Genomic DNA, 17,228 nt, shown 5'->3' with positions numbered 1-17,228 from the left:
GGCTGCTGAAAAGGAACTGAAGTGAGGGGGTTTTATCTTGTTTAGGTGAGACTTTGTTCAGGTTTGTTCTTAGGAGGGGCTTGTGCATACATTCCTCTTGTGGCAGGAGTCTCATGCTAGATAGATCCTGTTATTCTTCTAGTCTTGGAGCGGGAATGAGGGTCATGAGATTTTCTTTCTCTAAAAGCTTTGAGCCATGAAAAACCATTATTTTCTCAGAATGTGGAGGGGCCTGGAAAAGCCTTAATTGCTATATTTTTTTTAGGTCATGCTGCCTAGGTTAATCATTGAGTCACTGATACAAGCCCTTTCTTGTGAGTAAGCAGCTCAGTGAGAAATGAGCTTCTGCTGAGCTTTGTCTCCTTCTTAAAGATTAGCCATTCTGTGATTCCCTTTTGGGCCCATACTCTAACTATTGGGTCATCTGAAAAGTCATGGTGCATTTTTGCACAGAAAAATATGTTATGACTTTCATGACAACCTACTATATTCTGAGTCCCTACCTGCTGCTACAATACTATCTGTCAAAACCTTCGGGATACATTTATAGGAGAACATTTATAGTTTTAAAAACCGATGTCAGGAAAAATATAAAGAATTAAAATAAATAATTAAATCAATGCTTTAAGAAATTAGAAAAATAATTAGCATTTTATACGTAATAATATAGAAGGAAGGGAATAGTCAAAGGTAGAAATCATTATAACAGATGACAAATGTACAAAAGAGAAAAATCAGGAAAACCAAGAGCTCAAAATTTGACTTTTTAGGGACCAGCAGTTAGCATAATGGCTCTGTCATTGGACTCCCACGTAGTCAACCGCAGTTTGCGGTCCCAGACCTGGTGGCTTAAACTCGCACCAGGCGCGTGTGCGTGCATGCCCAAGATCCCAAGAGGAGAATGGAGGAGAAGGGATTGCAGCATGGCCATCCCCCCCGGGGAGGGTTATTTCTCGCTTTCTGTCTCTCTGTCTCTCTGTCTGTCTGGCAAGCGCACGTGTCCTATAGAAAGAAAAACTCTCAACAAAACAAAACAAAACAAAAAATTTGGCTTTTTAACAGAATATCAGTGATTACATTGTCGTACCACATTGATACTTTGAAAAAACATATTGTGTGTTATAGAGATGTCTAATGATGGAATATAAATAAAAAAATAAAAAAAGAACTGTAAAGAGAAAAGAAAAAGAAAGTTGCACTTTAAAATAACTAAGAAAATAGAATGAATTTTAGCACAGCTACTTAAGAAAAACATAACAGAAAAGACACAACTGGGGGCTGGCCAGTGGCATGGTGATTAAGTGGCTGGATTCCCATATGGATGACCATGGACCAAGTCCCAGACCTGGCAGCTTGATTTCTCTCTTTCCTTCTGTCTCCCTTTCTGTGTCTCTCTGATCAAATTAATAAAAAAAAAAAAAAAAAAAAAAAAAACAAGGACACGACGGGGGGGGCAAATGGATTCTCCAAGCAGGGACCAGCAGTGGGTGCAATGGCTATGTCACTGGACTCCCATATAGTTTCGGCCATGGTTCCAGTCCTGGACCCAGTGGCTTAAACTCGCACTGGGTGCATGTGTTTGTGTGTGCCTAAGATCCTGATAAGAGAATGGAGGAGAAGGGATTGCTGCATGGCCATCCCCCCTGGGGGGTGATTTCTTGCTTTCTGTCTGTGTCTTCCAGGCGAGTGCACGTGCCCTATAGCAAAATCCTCTCCAAATAATAATAATAAAATTAAATAAACAATTATTTTTAAATAAGGACACAGATGACCTGTATTAAAGTTTCACTGCAGATTACAATGGTGGTATGTTGAAACCACTTCATCACTGTTCAGGACAACAGATTACAGGCCTCTCTTCTCAACTACAAAACTTGAAAATTTGTCATGGTATGACTATATACACCACAGAAATTGGCAAATAGTATAAATCAAATATTTTCTTTTTTTTTCCCCCTCAGAGAGATGATCCACCAGTACAACTTGGATCCTCTAAGCATTAAAAAATAAATTACTGGAATTATAATAAGTTTACACCAATATATTTGACAACTGAATGGCATATTCAGACTTCTAAGAAAACAAAACAAAGATGGAAAAGCAAAATATATTTTAATAGTCCTATATTTTTAAAGAAATTCAATGGGTAATTGAAAAATCATTGCATAGAGTAATCTGTAAACCCAAATGGCTTCTCCTGAGAATTCTTTAAAACAACTAAAGAGAAAATAACCCGGAGGGTCCAGAAAGTATCATGGTAGTTAAGGGCGCTGGACTCCCCCATGGCTGACCATGGTTCAAGTCCTGGACTTGTTGGCTTGTTTTCTCGTATCCCTCTCTCTTGCTCTTCATCCCTCTGTCCCTCTCTGGTCAAATTAAAATAAATCAATAAGTTGGGGACCAGCAGTTGGCGTAACAGCTATTTTGCTGCACTACCATGTGGTCGACTGCAGTTCAAGTCCTGGACCCAGTGGCTTAAACTCAATCCAGTGCATGTGCATGCATGCCCAAGATCCCAAGAAGACAATGGCGGAGAAGGGATTGTGGCATGGCCATAACCCCTAGGGGGCGATTTCTCACTTTCTGTCTATCTCTCTCTGCCTTTCTGGCAAGTGCAAGCGCCCTATAGCAAAAACCTCTCCCCCTAAAAAAAATCAATAAATCAATAAAGTTAAATAAAATAATTCTAAAAATATAAGAAAAGAACCCGGATATTATATAAACTTCCAGATAGTGGAAAAGAAGTATATTCCACCTTAAATTTTTTTACTACCTTTTTTCCTTTTAGGAATTATTTAACTTTATTTACTTTTTAAAAACCTGACCAGAAGCGAGAGAGTGAGAGAGAGAGAAAGAAAGTGAGAAAGCAAGCCTCCAGGTCCAGGACTCGAACCAGTTGGCCATGTAGTATCCAGAACCCTTAACCACCATGCCACCTGCCAGTCCCTTTACAACCTTTTAGAATATCAAATCTATATACAGTAAAGTGAAGATATCTCAAATGTACTAGAGCATGCCATTGTAAATATGAAATTTCAATGGATAAATATATTTTCCCAGTCACTAATACTTGGTTAGTTTTAATAGAAACATTTGTGGTAACATGGATTTCAATTACTGGGGTAAAAACTTCCATGTTTGTATAATTTTCATGTAATTATATTTGGGCCAATAAGGTGGGAAAATATTCTTTGAAAGCTAAAATTAAAAAATTATCATATAGTGTCTAATTTTAGAATTAGATTTGATTGGCTCTATTTAGAAATTTCCTAAAGCATTTAAAATGAGCACTGGTGTTGGAAGAATATTGCAGAGAATGCCAAAGCAAACAGAGACAAACACAGCAAACAGAAAACTTGGCAGGTTGCTAATTCAATTAAAATGATATAAAAATCTTGTGCACTTCAAGATTGCAAAAAAATAACTTTCAAGCATTTTAAAATCACAGAGTGAAATGTGTAAATTACTTGGTTTCTAAAAAGAGTTTATATAAATGATGAAAATGAGGCAAAGGTTTTTCTTTGAAGGACTATCACCCATTTTTAATATTTCATAAATAAGAAAATGGAGGATCACTCATGATGTGCACAGGTAGCAACACCACTTGGGAAGCTGAAAGCCACATCAGATGCAGGGGTTTGGTTTCCAGGCCAACTTGAACACACTGGGCATGGCTGTGCACATCTAGCTTAGCTAATTAGGAGGTAAGGGTGGAAGGATTGCCAACACTGTGAGATCCAGTCAAAAATATAAAAATCCCAGAGAGAGCCTCTGCCTCAGAAATTTCCAATGTGGGAAGCCTGGGCACTGGACAATGCCCATGACTGGCACCCTCATGTCCCCCAATGGGACCTTGTCCTCAGTGTGTGGAGTTGGTCACTAGAGACTGGAATGCTCTGAGCTCCAAAGTGAGTTGGAGAGAAAACACACACACACAAGAAATGAGAAGTGGAAAATTATTTGTTGACGATAACATGTATGATTAATTAAGCCAATTAACAGTATATTCTGGATGGGAAATCACATTTTGTATGCTGTAGTGATATTCAGTGAAAGAATGTAAAATAAAAAAAAGAAACAAACAAATGAAAATAATAGTAAGCAAAAATGGTGGTATAAAAGGAGGTTACAGTGGTATAAATAGTTTTAGTAAAAAAGTTAAAAGGAACGCTTTTAACATAAATGTTTTGTATAGTAAAGTTTTTGTCTTTAGGAAAATGGCGAAGGTAAAGAAGAAAAAAAGGGACTAAAACTACAAGCCTACAGGATACTATTAAAGGTTTAAATTATATTGTGAAAATCCAAGAGTTACAAAATGTGATCTAATTCTCTATTACATCATTATTGTAATAACCTGCTCTTCTCATTTAGAATCCATCAAGCTACAAATGGTGGTCCAGACAAAGTTTCCGATGAATACCCATCATGACTTCTATTTGAGGGGGCTCTAAATAGACCTCTGAAAACCCCCTGGCTGTCATCCTTTCATCATCATCGTCCCATCTCAGCAGCAAGCAGCCGGAAAAGTCTTTGGCTAATTTTCCTAAGGATACTTCTTCAGGGATACTTCTTCACATGGACGATGGAGACAGGATTTGGACCCACTTACGGGTAGACAGAGCACCCTTTCCCCAACCCCAGGACCTCTGCTGTGTGACTCATGACATTCATCTCCTCCCAGTCACTATATTCCTTTGACCTTAGAAATCTAAATCTTGTTCTTGAATAATTCATGGCCCAAAGTTTCTAGACAAAGGATATCCTGACCTTTGAACCCCAAATTAGGAGAATAATTAACTGGACCCATCTAACATGTGCCCTTCCCCACCAGGAGGGGAATGCATGCAGGAGTCCCATCTAGTCTGGACAAAACCCTGACCCAAATAAAAACCCCTTGCCACTCTTCTTCCTTGGCAACCCATTTTCCAGAACCTCTCCCTTCTTGGGAGCTCTGTTTTTCCTTCCCTCTCCTTCAATAAGCTCCCAGCTTTGCAATATGAAAAAAAAAAAAAAAATCATCTCTGACTCCCTTTTTCTCTCTCTTTCTCACGTAAAAAAAATATATATTATAACACCAACAATAATGGAGCAATTTCAAAAAGTGTGTTAACGTCACTATTTTGGGCAGCAAATGAAAGAGCAACTTAATTTCTGAATATGTAAGGACTCTCATTTTTCAAAGCCAACCCAAATGACATAGTCCTATGTGGAATATCCTCCTATCTTCCTTATCAGAATTAATTGCTTCTTCCTGGAGCATCCAGAGCACATTGTCTGTGCTTCTGCTTGAAGTTAGTTTATTCTTCCTTAATGTCATTTAGAGGGAGTTGCCCTGATATATTTCTTCCCATAAGCTATGTGATCTCTTGATCTCCCTGGGCTCAAGGACAGTACTCATTCTTCTGTCCCATGAAAAATTGGACATGGATCTAGAAAAGAGTATAAATTTCCTAAATAAGGGGCTGGCAGGTGATGTGGTGGTTAAGGGTGCTGGATTCCCACATGGCCAACCACAGTTTGAGTCCCAGACCTGGTGTCTCTCTCTCTTTTGCTCTCACTCTTTTTTTATCAAATTAAAATAAAGTTAAATAAAATAATTATTAAAAACCTGAAATTTCTTAAATAATTATTGAAAGCTTTACTTACATTTATCTTCCAGGCTTGCTATCCTAAGGTAAGTAACTAATACATAATTTTTAAGAGTAGAACTTTGTCTCAAAGGTCAGTGTTCTCTAATAACTTTTTGTTAGAGTATGCAAATATGTGGAGCCATGCACTCTCATGCACTTGTATAGGTGAGTTTTCTAAACAGAAATGATGATTAAGTCCAGAAATTCTTAAAAGTGGGCATGGGTCAAAGAACACTGTGCTATAAAATCATAGAAGGTCAGGGCACATATATCTTAGAGTTTACATACTGTGAGTTTCTGGTTGAAAGGAAAAGTAAGTAGAGGCTATTTATATATGCATCATGTGAGGGCTAATTTAAGGCAAAGTCAGAATCACATAAGATACCTTGCCTTCTTTCTGATTACAGATCACTTAACACACACACACTAAGTGTGGTGAGACATGGAGTCTAGGAAATAGGTACTGGCCATAACAACAGGGTAAAAAAATGCTGAGTTATGCATTTTAAATCAGGATCCATTGTTTTGGCACCATTTCCTAACAGCAGGGTATCAAAAGTCACTAGAGTCCTTTCAAAGGAACTGATTTAACATTTTTAAAATATCAATATACTAATCAAATAAGGTTTTTCTTTCTCTGGCTATCAGTCAGTATTGACTTTTAGAGCACTATCAGTTGGCACACTTTCTTTGGCTAGAGTAAATACGAGAAGGGAGAATTTACCTACTAAGCAGGACTATTTAAGTTTTAATAAAATAAACATATACAACTACATTGTCTGTATATCATTATATATAAGTAATTATGAGATTATGCAACATCTAGACATAACTCATTTAATTAAAGTTGTGTTTTATGATAATCCTTCAAATATTATTTCAATGAACAAAGGTGTTAGATTCATTTTATTTAAAGAAGGAAAATTAGTTATATTCAGATAAGAACTACTGAATTTGGCAATTTTTACATTTTCTATGGTTCTGATTAATTTTTTAAAAGATGATAATGAAACTATTTTAGAGATACAAAACAATATAATAAAGTTCTCTCTGGTGTTTTGGGGAGGTGTAATTACTACAGAATATTAAATTGGGAAAAGAGAAATAGAGCATTTAATCTGCATGAATAATTGGGACACCTGTGCACTGCAGACAGTCCTGCTTTGGGAGAATGTTAAAGGATTAGTTTTCTACAATTTGAGCTATTATCATTACAGTTTTCACTAATGAAAGATTATGGAAAGGAGCTATGGATAACTAGAAATTAAATCTGATGAGTCTAAATGCTTGGAAAGAACTATACTGACCCCATAATTAGAAATTCGCAATTACTTTCTATTCAGAAATGCATTATGGGTTAAATTTGATATTTTTTCCTGATAAATTGCCAATTAACTCTAATTGACTTTCTGATCAATAGTTTGAAGATATGCACCCTTCAACAAAAATAATGAAAATACATTTATAACTATTTGTTACTCATTTTGTTCCTTGTTTATATTGAATGCTTTAATTATGCAGATATTTTATATCTTTGTTTTTAGTGATATCATTGATCTCTTCTAATTACTAGAAATTCTATAAAATTTTTGGACAATAATTTGTAAGATAGCCAGTGAAAGAATCATGCCAACATCTTCAAAATGTATTATTATTTAGAAACAATAAACTATAAACACTGTGTTGGTTAGAAATTTAAATTAAATTATGTCTACAATTATTGGATAGGAAATCCTGATTAACAAAAACGTGTAACTTCTTCCAATTCAAAAGTATTGAATTGGAAAGAAAACTGTAACTAGAAAAATAATTGAGGATTTTGTAATTTTGCTAATTTTTTCCTCATAAATATAAAGAGAATGAATTCACAACTCAAAATAACTTGTCTCTGGTTATGTAAGAATAGAGGAAAGGGAACCAGCAGTTAGCGTAATGGCTATGTCGCTGGATTCCCATGTAGTTGACCACAGTTCGCGTCCCGGACCCGGTGGCTTAAAACTCACACCAGGCGCATGTGCGTGCATGCCCAAGATCCCCAGAGGAGAATGGAGGAGAAGGGATTGCAGTGTGACCATCCCCCCCGGGGGGTGATTTCTCGCTTTCTGTCTGTCTCTGTCTGTCTGGCGAGCACACGTGCCCTATAGCAAAAACCTCTCCAAAAAAAAAAAAAAAGAAGAAAAGAAAAAAAGAATAGAGGAAATAGCAAGGGATGGCCAGTTCAAATATTTGGGTGGAAATTAAATATTTGTAAAAATATGCTAAATTTTGAAATCTAGCACCTTGACTAAGGTAGTGACCCTGGGATATAGTATGATTTTCTAATCCTTGTTCCACTGCTTAAATGAAGCTTATTAGGTAGGGTAGAGGCATGTGTCTGTTGTCCCAGCTACTTGGGAGGCTGAGAGAGGAAGATTATAAGTTTGAGGCCACCCTGGGTAAATAGTGAGAACTGTCCTGTCTCTAATAACTAAATAAAACAAATATATATATATGAATAACTAAAATAAAACTTGCTTTAGGAGTTTACTTAATTGTTGGATCTTTAGTTTAACTTTTTTATTTAAACAATTGCTATAGGGTGCATGCACTCACTGGAAAGACTCAGAGAAAGAGAAACGGAGAAAGCATCCCCCAGGGGGGATGGCCACGTCACAATCCCTTCTCTTCCACTCTCCTCTCAGATTTTGGGCATACATGTACATACACTGAATATTTTTCAAGCCACTGGGTTAAGGACTCAACCACACAGTAGGTTATGTGGTTATGTGGGATTCACGTCCTTACCCACTGTACAACCAACTGACCCTTGGGTTTTATTTTTCTCTTCTTTCTTTCTTTCTTTCTTCCTTTCTTTCTTTCTTTCTTTCTTTCTTTCTTTCTTTCTTTCTTTCTTTCTTTCTTTCTTTTCTTTCTTTCTTTCTTTCTTTTGTTGTTGTTTTGTTTTGTCATAGGGTACATGTGCTCATGCACTCACCAGAGAGAGGAAAAGTAGAGAAATCATTCCCCCAGGAAGGATGTGACCTCACAATCCCTTTTCCTCCATTCTCCTCTCAGGAATTTGGGCATGGATGCCTATTCTCCCAGCATGATTTTCATGCTACCAGCTTTGGGGCTCAAACCATGGAGTTGGCTACCAGCTTTGGGGCTCAAACCATGGAGTTGGCCGTGTGGGATCCAGAGCCTTAAACTTCTGGCCCAGTTATACTTTTCTTTAAAATGGGAATAATAATGTTTCTACACTCAATTATATTTCATGAGAATCTAATACATGCTGTGTAATATTCTAGGTTCCAGGGATACATAACTGAATAAGATGGCAAACAGACAAATTTTTACTCCTGTAATTCTAAAGAGGCAATAAATAAGAGAGTTTGTACAAAATGTACCCAAGTAGTTTTGTGACAAGAAAAAACAATAAGTCATGGTATGGGAATTAGAGGTAGGGTATTTTAAATAAGGTAATCCCATTTCTCAGGGAGGTATTATTTGAAAATTAAAATTCCAGGTCCTAAAAACAGCAAATATATATACCCTGAGTTGTGAAGAAAACAAAAAGGACATGGGACCAGCAGATGGCATAATGGTTACATCACTAGACTCCCATGTAGTCGACCGCAGTTCAAGTTCTAGACCCGGTGGCTTAAAACAGGCTGGGCGCATGTACGTGTATGCCCAAAATCCTAAAAGGAGAATGAAGGAGAAGGGACGGCAGTGTGGCCATTCCCATGGTGGGGGGGCAGGGTAGTTTCTCACTTTTTGTTGCGCTGTCTCTTTCTTTCTTTTTTTTTTGGAGAAGTTTTTGCTATAGGGCGCGTGCACTTGCCAGAAAAACAGAGAGAGACAGAGAGACAGAAAGCAAGAAATCACCCCCCAGGGGGGATGGTCACGTCGCAATCCCTTCTCCTTCATTCTCCTTTTAGGATTTTGGGCATACACGTACATGCGCCCAGCCTGTTTTAAGCCACCGGGTCAGGAACTCAAACCGTGGTCCACTACATGGGAGTCCAGCAACATAGCCGTTACGCTTACTGCTGGTTCCTCTCTGTCTTTTTTAGTCTCTCCTGTGAGTGCACACACTGTAGCAAAAAAATCTCTAAACAAAAAAAAAAAAAAAGAAAAAATGTAAAAGGACAATTAGTCTGAAGTAGAATAAGTAAAAAGGAAAGATACATGAAATGATGATAAATAATTTTAATTATGTACTGGGTGAAATGAAAAGCAAGGGGAAAAAGAACAAGAAATCTTAATCACTCTAGTTCTTGCATGAATCTAGCAGAAATGGCTATTTGTTTAAAAAAAATCCATGTCTTCTTGAGTGATTAATATTATATTTCCCAGTCTTCAATTCACTAGGTGTGGCCATGTGTCTGAGTTCTAGCCAAAGGAATGATTGGAATTACTGCCTATCTGGGCATAAAAAATCTCCCATATGTGCTCATTTATACTTCCCATTTCCATATGACAAGTCTGGAGGCAACACATGGAGGAATGTTAGTAGTCAAAGATTGAATATAGCAGAAAGTGGTCAGCCAAAATGCCAGAATGACTGCACAGAGCAGATCCCATCTTACCCTCAGTGCACACACATGCATGCACAACAATCCCACACATGACACCACCAGCAACATTATCAACTGGAAAATACTATATACTCCTTCATGAACAAAATAGGAAGTTCTTTCGTTTTAAATAATTACGTGTAAGGGCCTATTAATTAATGCAGCCTACCCTACCTTGTCTAATAAATACAGTGGAAAACATCTAAAAGAGAAGCTGGAGTGAAAAGAATATCAACAAAATTACTATTTTAGGGACTAGCAGATAGCGTAATGGTTACATCACTGGGCTCTCACATGGCTGACTGCAGTTTGAGTCCAGGACCCAGCGGCTTGAAACTCATGTAGGGCACGTGTGAGTGCATGCCCAAAATATTGAAAGGAAAACGGAGGAAAAGGTATCGTATTGTGGCCAACTCCCTTGGAGAGTGATTTCTCGCCTTCTGTCTCTCTGTCTCTGTCTTTCTGGCAAGCACACTTTCCCTATAGCAAAACTCTCTTAAAAAAATAAAAAATAATTAAAAAATGTATTTAAACATATTTTTAAAGTTATATTTAAGTCTTTAAATATATTTAAATATATTTTTAAAAATACTTAAGTCTTCAAATATTTTTTAAAATATATTTAAGTCTTTAAATATATTTCGGATTGGACAACCATGTGAATGTGGAAATAAATGGTCAGATTTAAACGATATTTTGAAGATAGAGCAAGAAGGACTTTTTAGTGGAAAAAATTCAAGAACACAAACTACAAGTTTTGAAAATCTCCCAAATCCTTTTATATGTGTGTGAAACTAGATGATAAAATAGATTTTTCTCACTTGTGCCTGAAAATAGCATCCATAGAATTCCATGGGGAGTGCAAAACAGGCCTCCTTTTTATACATAAATTTCAAAAAGGTGAAAGAAACCCCATTTCATGATTCTTAGACTTCAGAGACAATTAGAGAACAGGGAGGATCAGAGGTCAAATTTGATCAGGAGAAGAAAATTGTAACATGTGACTTTTTCCAAACTCAAGGTGGAGAAAGGAGAATTTATTTCATCTCAGTTCTATCGAGGAGCTTTCCACGGGACCCGCCAGAACTTTGAAATATTCTCCCTATAATTTTGCCTGAGTCATATCTGAAGAAACTAAAACTGTGTAGCTGCGTAGGATAGAGATGATACACAGAAGTGTGTGTGCTCTCACACAGATCATTGGTAAGCATTTGCCTCAGATAAATAGGAGTCTCACAGGGAAGGAACATAGCTTGTATGGAGCTGTTTAGTTGGCTGCCTGGAAGAGTGAGATACCCTTAGTGAAAAACTGGATAGGAGTAGAACCCAAAATGCTGTGGGAATGCAGTATGTTAATGAGACTCACCACTGGAGACTTAATCTTACTACATGCTGATGTACATACCTTCTAGGTAGAAGAACCTCCCCTAAGTCCATTAATACATCACTTAAGAAAAAGGAATGCTTTATATAGTGAAGACCTTACCACTCCACCATGAGACAGAATGGTCTAAACCTGGTTACCATCAGGCCAGAGGCAGGTGGTTGGAAAAGAGGGCAAAGAATTGACAAAGCCGAATAAGCCAACCATACTCTATGTCTCCTTTACCTACAGCAAGTCTCCAGTCCAAAGTGCGCACCCAAGCTGGGGAGGGGAGAAAATTTTGTATTAAATCAGGTTTAGAATTATATAATTATTTTGGATCATATATCCAAAATTCTCAACCGAATGTGTATGTATGCATTCTAAAAGGCCAGGAGACACTGAAATACAGTTATGTCTTGATCATGTTATGAGCCATGTTTGATCAACAGAAGAGAAATGAGGGCACTTCTAAATACAGGGACTCATAACCACAGAGAACTGTAAAGAGGAAAAACAGGAGTTTGGAAAGCCCTGAACTCAGGCCATCAACATGTGACAAGGAAATCAGCATCCTTTTCTTTTTAGATGTTTTAGGTAACTGCTTTTCTCATGACTTAGGAGAAATGTCACTCAATCTTTGCAATTCTTTAAAAGAGTTATTTATTTATTCAGTTAATTCCATTTGTCATTATTAGTTTTTAATTTGACCAGAGGGAAACAGAGATAGAGCAAGGGAAAGTGAGAAAGCAAGCTACCAGGTCCAGGACCCAAACAGTGTTTATGGCCATGTGGGAATCCAGAGCCTCTAACCACCATGCAACCTTGCCAGCCTCATTCGTAGAGATTTTTTAAGGGCAATTTAAAAAGGCATTGTTGCTATATTTAGAAATGGTCTACCAAAGTAGTAAATAAATCATATGAGATTCCCCTCAGTGAGCTTATCATCTATATGGAATGTTATCTACTGTACTTACTTTACAGTATTTAAAGTATTTTTTTTTAAATGTCAAGTTTGGGAGCCAACCTCATAACTGAATGGTTAAGGGAGCTAGATCTTACATGGGTTACTGGGGTTCAAATACCATCCCAGTGGCTTGAAAAACATGCCAACTTCATGTGCACGCACGCCTAAGATCCTGATAAGATGGAGAAATGGATAAGAAGGTATTGTGGCATGACCTTGCCTCATTGGGGGGATACTTTCTCCTTTCTCTATTTGTCTATCTCTCTTTGGTGAATACAAGCTCTGGTAATTTAAACAAAAAGTCAACTTTTGAAGTTTCTAAAGCTTTATTTCTCTCTGTACTGTACATTTTTATTTCGTACATGGACATTCTGAAGTGCAATTTGTGCTTGTTCAAAAACCTTGTCTATGGATACTGATTTCATTATGAAAAAAATGGGAAGAAATCAGTCTACAGTTCGTATTTCTGCTGTTTCCACGATACAGTTAATCTATTACACTGCAGAGGTCTACACATTTAGAAGACTTGAAAATAATTTCTTTGATATAATAAAAAGAAAATCATTTTTCTTATCTGAATTTCTTTGCCTCTCTAGACAGAAATCAGATGTCTCACATTGTTGGAGTAGTTTTTCTGTCCATGCTTTAATCGAGGATCCTTTAACCAAGGCTATTTTTATATTCAGTAAGATTATATATAAACTTGATTTTATGAATTATGTGAATGCCACTGCTGAGAAGTCCCACTGGTAATATAATATGATTATGCAAATGTACACTTTGGGCAAATTAAAGGCATAAAAAGAAATTAGAGATTGGAAAAAATAATTTTTAGGGCTTTATTTATTTCAGATCATGCCTGTCAAAGTTGAAAACTTTGCCTTGTAAGGACACAGAGGGAAACTGCTAGGTAAATAGGTAAGGTAAGAAGGAACAAATCATGCTCTGAGCATGCACTTGCTGTACTCCGAGTTAGTTCTTAATGGGTATGCCTGAGTAACATGGACATTTAATGCTGGACATTTTGCCAGCTGTACCTGGACTGAATATAATTGTTGCAAATGATGTTGTGGAAACTAGATTCAATGCATCATTTGTCTCTCGTGAGTCTGTCTTTGATAAAATAATAAAGTAAAATATACCACACGTTGTCCATGATATTTAAAGATAAGTGTTGTAATGCTTCAACTAATCTTACAATCATTATAGCAAGATCTGGTTAATTATTTCATGGCTACAGGGAAAAGCAAGTATTTACAAAATCAACAAAAAATTGAAATAAAGCAAACGCTGGTGGCAGTGCAGATGTGTGTGAGTGTTATATTTTTAGGAGTTTTATTTTATTTTATTTCATTTTATTTTTATTTGGGGATAGAACACAATCTGGTTGCTCATCAAGGCAATTACAAGGAGTCTTATCAATAATGATATTTAAGATGGAAAGGTCGGATGCTTCCATTTGCAAATTCTATCTTCTATTTTTATTCCCATATAACTTTCTTTTCTATTTCTATCTTTCTTACAGAACTGAGAACTGTCTGAGGGCATGGATTGGCCTTTGATCTTTGTAGTTACCCTTATACATCCATTACTGATTTATGGAGTCCTTAGTCTCTGGTAGGTGTGCAGTACAAGTTTGTTGTGGAATTGAAACAAAGATGACATTTCATTGATTCTAAGGTCTTTGTTTTTCCATTTAAATATTTCTGAGTCATAATGCATCTTACACTCAATAGTCTCTCACAGCTGCTAGGCACAGCAGTTGGTGATTTGACTTGGGAGAAAATCTTGCACATATTTCTCTGTAGTTCCGAATTAGAAATGCTCTTAATGACACAAAGAGCTACATTGCATAGAAAACATGGTTATCAAAGACTGTGAGATGAAACTGATTTAGAAGTTGAGTTCTGAGTGTGCTGCTATATTAGAAATAACTTAATTAACTTAATTTGTTTTTATCTTTAACTATGCTAATGGGTGTTTATAATTTAAAAGAGCTTTTTGATAACATTCTATATTCTTTTTTTTTTTTTTAGAGATTTTTTGCTATAGGGCGCGTGCGCTCACCAGGAAGACAGAGAGAGACAGAGACAGAAAGAGAGAAATCACCCCCCAGGGGGGATGGCAATGCTGCAATCCCTTCTTCTCTATTCTTCTCTCGGGACCTTGGGCACACACGCACACACGCCCGGCGTGAGTCCAAGCCACTGGGTCCGGGACCCGAACCGTGGGAGTCCAGTGACATAGCCATTACTCTAACTGCTGATCCCAATATTCTATATTCTAAGGGAGTGTTATGGTACTTTAATTGGCAGTATGTTTTATAGTGAAATAATAGATAAAATAATAGTACATCTTGCAATTACTGGTATAGTCTACAGTTTTGTGGCAGGCAGTGAATTAGTCATAGTGTCTTGATTTCTACCACAATACCTTGGAATTACTGAATTTTTTTTGTCAAATAGCATTTTTCTAATAATCTGGATGATAACAGATAACAACAGTCACTAAAATCCCCATAATATGTAGTCACAAAATCACAAATATTAATCTCAACATGCTCAATTATGTTTTGCTTATATCATAATCTGCATCATGAATAATTTCATCATGAATAATTTTCCCTTGTGTATTAAAAGGATCTGCTTGGACAGATAGATGCGTATTTTTTGAGTAAATTGTTTGTTATTCGGCAGATTAGCTATTTGAGTTCCCTATAAATTTTTGTTATTAAGTTTAATACATAGTTTGCAATTATTTTCTCCCATTTTAAAGATTGTCTCTTCACTCTAATTATTGTTTCCTTTGCTGTGCAGAATATTTTTAGCCTGATGTAGTCCCTCTTGTCTATTTTTAGGATTATTTCCTGTATAAGTTTTTAGGATTATTTCCTGAATAAGATTTTTCCTCTATAAGACTTATATAAGAAGTCTTTGCCTACTACATTGTCTTAAAGAGTTTCCCCGGTGTTTTCTACTAGTTGTCTTTGAGGCTTTACATTTGGATGCATTTTGAGTTGATTTTTGTTCAGGGTAATGTTTTATAGACCTCAGTATAACCTCACAATTTGAAATCCTATTTGTAATAGGGGCTCAATAATAAATAATTATCAAATATTAAAATGATAAGTTTACTAAATTCATAAAATAATATAGTCTGCAATAATGTTTTTGGTGGATGCCAAATTTTTCATTTCATAATTTTTTATAAGAAAGTATTAAAAACTATTCAATGGCATTACTAAGAACATATTATGTAAACTATTCAATGCAAATATTAATATTATCAATATTTGGAAATTTAGGTTCTACTTACAACTAGTCACCATATTGTCATTAATAATTTTTTATGTATATATGCATATGCAATATTTGAGGAAATTATTTTCTACCAAACATTATTTGCTTTTTTGGAAGCCTCAAAAGAACCAGAAATCTATGTTATAACATTGTCTAGATAAACTTACCTCTCACAATTATGTTGGTGGACTTTTTTGCAGGGTTTCCCACATTGTTATTGGCAATACAGCTGTAAGTACCAGCATCATCTGAGGTGATGGCAGGTATGGTCAAAGTTCCTCCATTCAAAACAATCTTTTCGGGCAGAGTCCCAAAGGACCTGACCCAAGTAAGAGAGGGTGCAGGTTCGCCTCCTGTTGTAACACATACTAATGTTATGGCCTCTCCAGGATTGACAACTATTGGATCATCCACCAAGAGTTTAATTGACGGAGATGCTAAAAGATATAAGCAAAAGAACATGAACCCATTTAGATAAGCTAAAATTAAAATTCAATAATATGCTTTATATTCATTTATTCAAATAATTAAAATGAAATATTGTTATCTTTGGTCAAAACCATGCTGTGTTATTCATTTTTTTTTTCCAGAGGTTTTTGCTACAGGGCGCATGTGCTTGCCAGAAAGACAGAGAGAGAGAGAGACAGAAAGTTAGAAATCAGTCCCCCAAGGGGGATGGCCATACCACAATCCCTTCTCCTCTCAGGATCTTGGGCACACACACACCCATGCCTGGCGTGAATTTAAGCCACCGGGTCTGTGACTTGAACCGCGGTCGACTATGTGGGAGCCCAGCGACATAGCCATTACGCCAACTGCTGGTCCCTCTTATTTAAATTTAAACACAATTTAATGGTTTCATATTTTCGTTGTTATTGTTTTAGTCTTTTTGCTATAGAGTGCATGCACTCGCTGGAAGAGAGAGGAGGAAAGTAAAAAATTGTTCTTCCAGGGGAGTATGGTTATGCTGCCATCCCTTCTGTTCCATTCTCCTCTTGGGATGTTGGGCATTCACATGCCCAGTATGTTTTTCAAGATGGTGAGTCCAGAACTGGAATAAAATCAGCCATGTGGAATCCAGCACTTTAACCACCATGCCATCTGCTGACCAAATGGTTTCATATTTTAATCAAATGGTAACAACAAAAAAACCTGTTTTTAAAAATCTTAAACATATAAGATGGCCCCATAGCAAAGTAGTCAAAAAGAGCCAAATTCCACATGGCTGACCACAATTCAAATCCTGGCCCTGGTGGTTTGAAAAAACATGCTGGGCCTGTATGGCTGCATGCCTCAAATCCCAACAGGATGAAGAAAAGGAAGAGGGATTGTAGCATAACCAGGCTTCATCAGGAGATGCTTTCTCTCCGCCCCGCGCCCCCCCCCCACCCCCCCCCTCCCTCGCTACTC

General features: G+C 36.8%; 1 protein-coding gene across 1 annotated transcript in view; it reads right to left on the bottom strand.

Moving 5' to 3' along the window:
- LOC102500653 (MAM domain-containing glycosylphosphatidylinositol anchor protein 2) overlaps positions 1-17,228 on the bottom strand; it is a 550,208-nt gene that overhangs the window by 241,985 nt on the left and 290,995 nt on the right. Inside the window, exon 7 of the mRNA XM_027776806.1 lies at positions 15,986-16,255. Within this exon, the coding sequence (XP_027632607.1) occupies positions 15,986-16,255 (270 nt within the window). The remainder of the gene's footprint in view (positions 1-15,985; positions 16,256-17,228) is intronic.

This window comes from Tupaia chinensis, unplaced genomic scaffold, assembly GCF_000334495.1.
Source record: "Tupaia chinensis unplaced genomic scaffold, TupChi_1.0 Scaffold138126_1, whole genome shotgun sequence".
NCBI lineage: Eukaryota > Metazoa > Chordata > Mammalia > Scandentia > Tupaiidae > Tupaia > Tupaia belangeri.
This window is presented reverse-complemented; position numbering and strand designations above follow the sequence as displayed.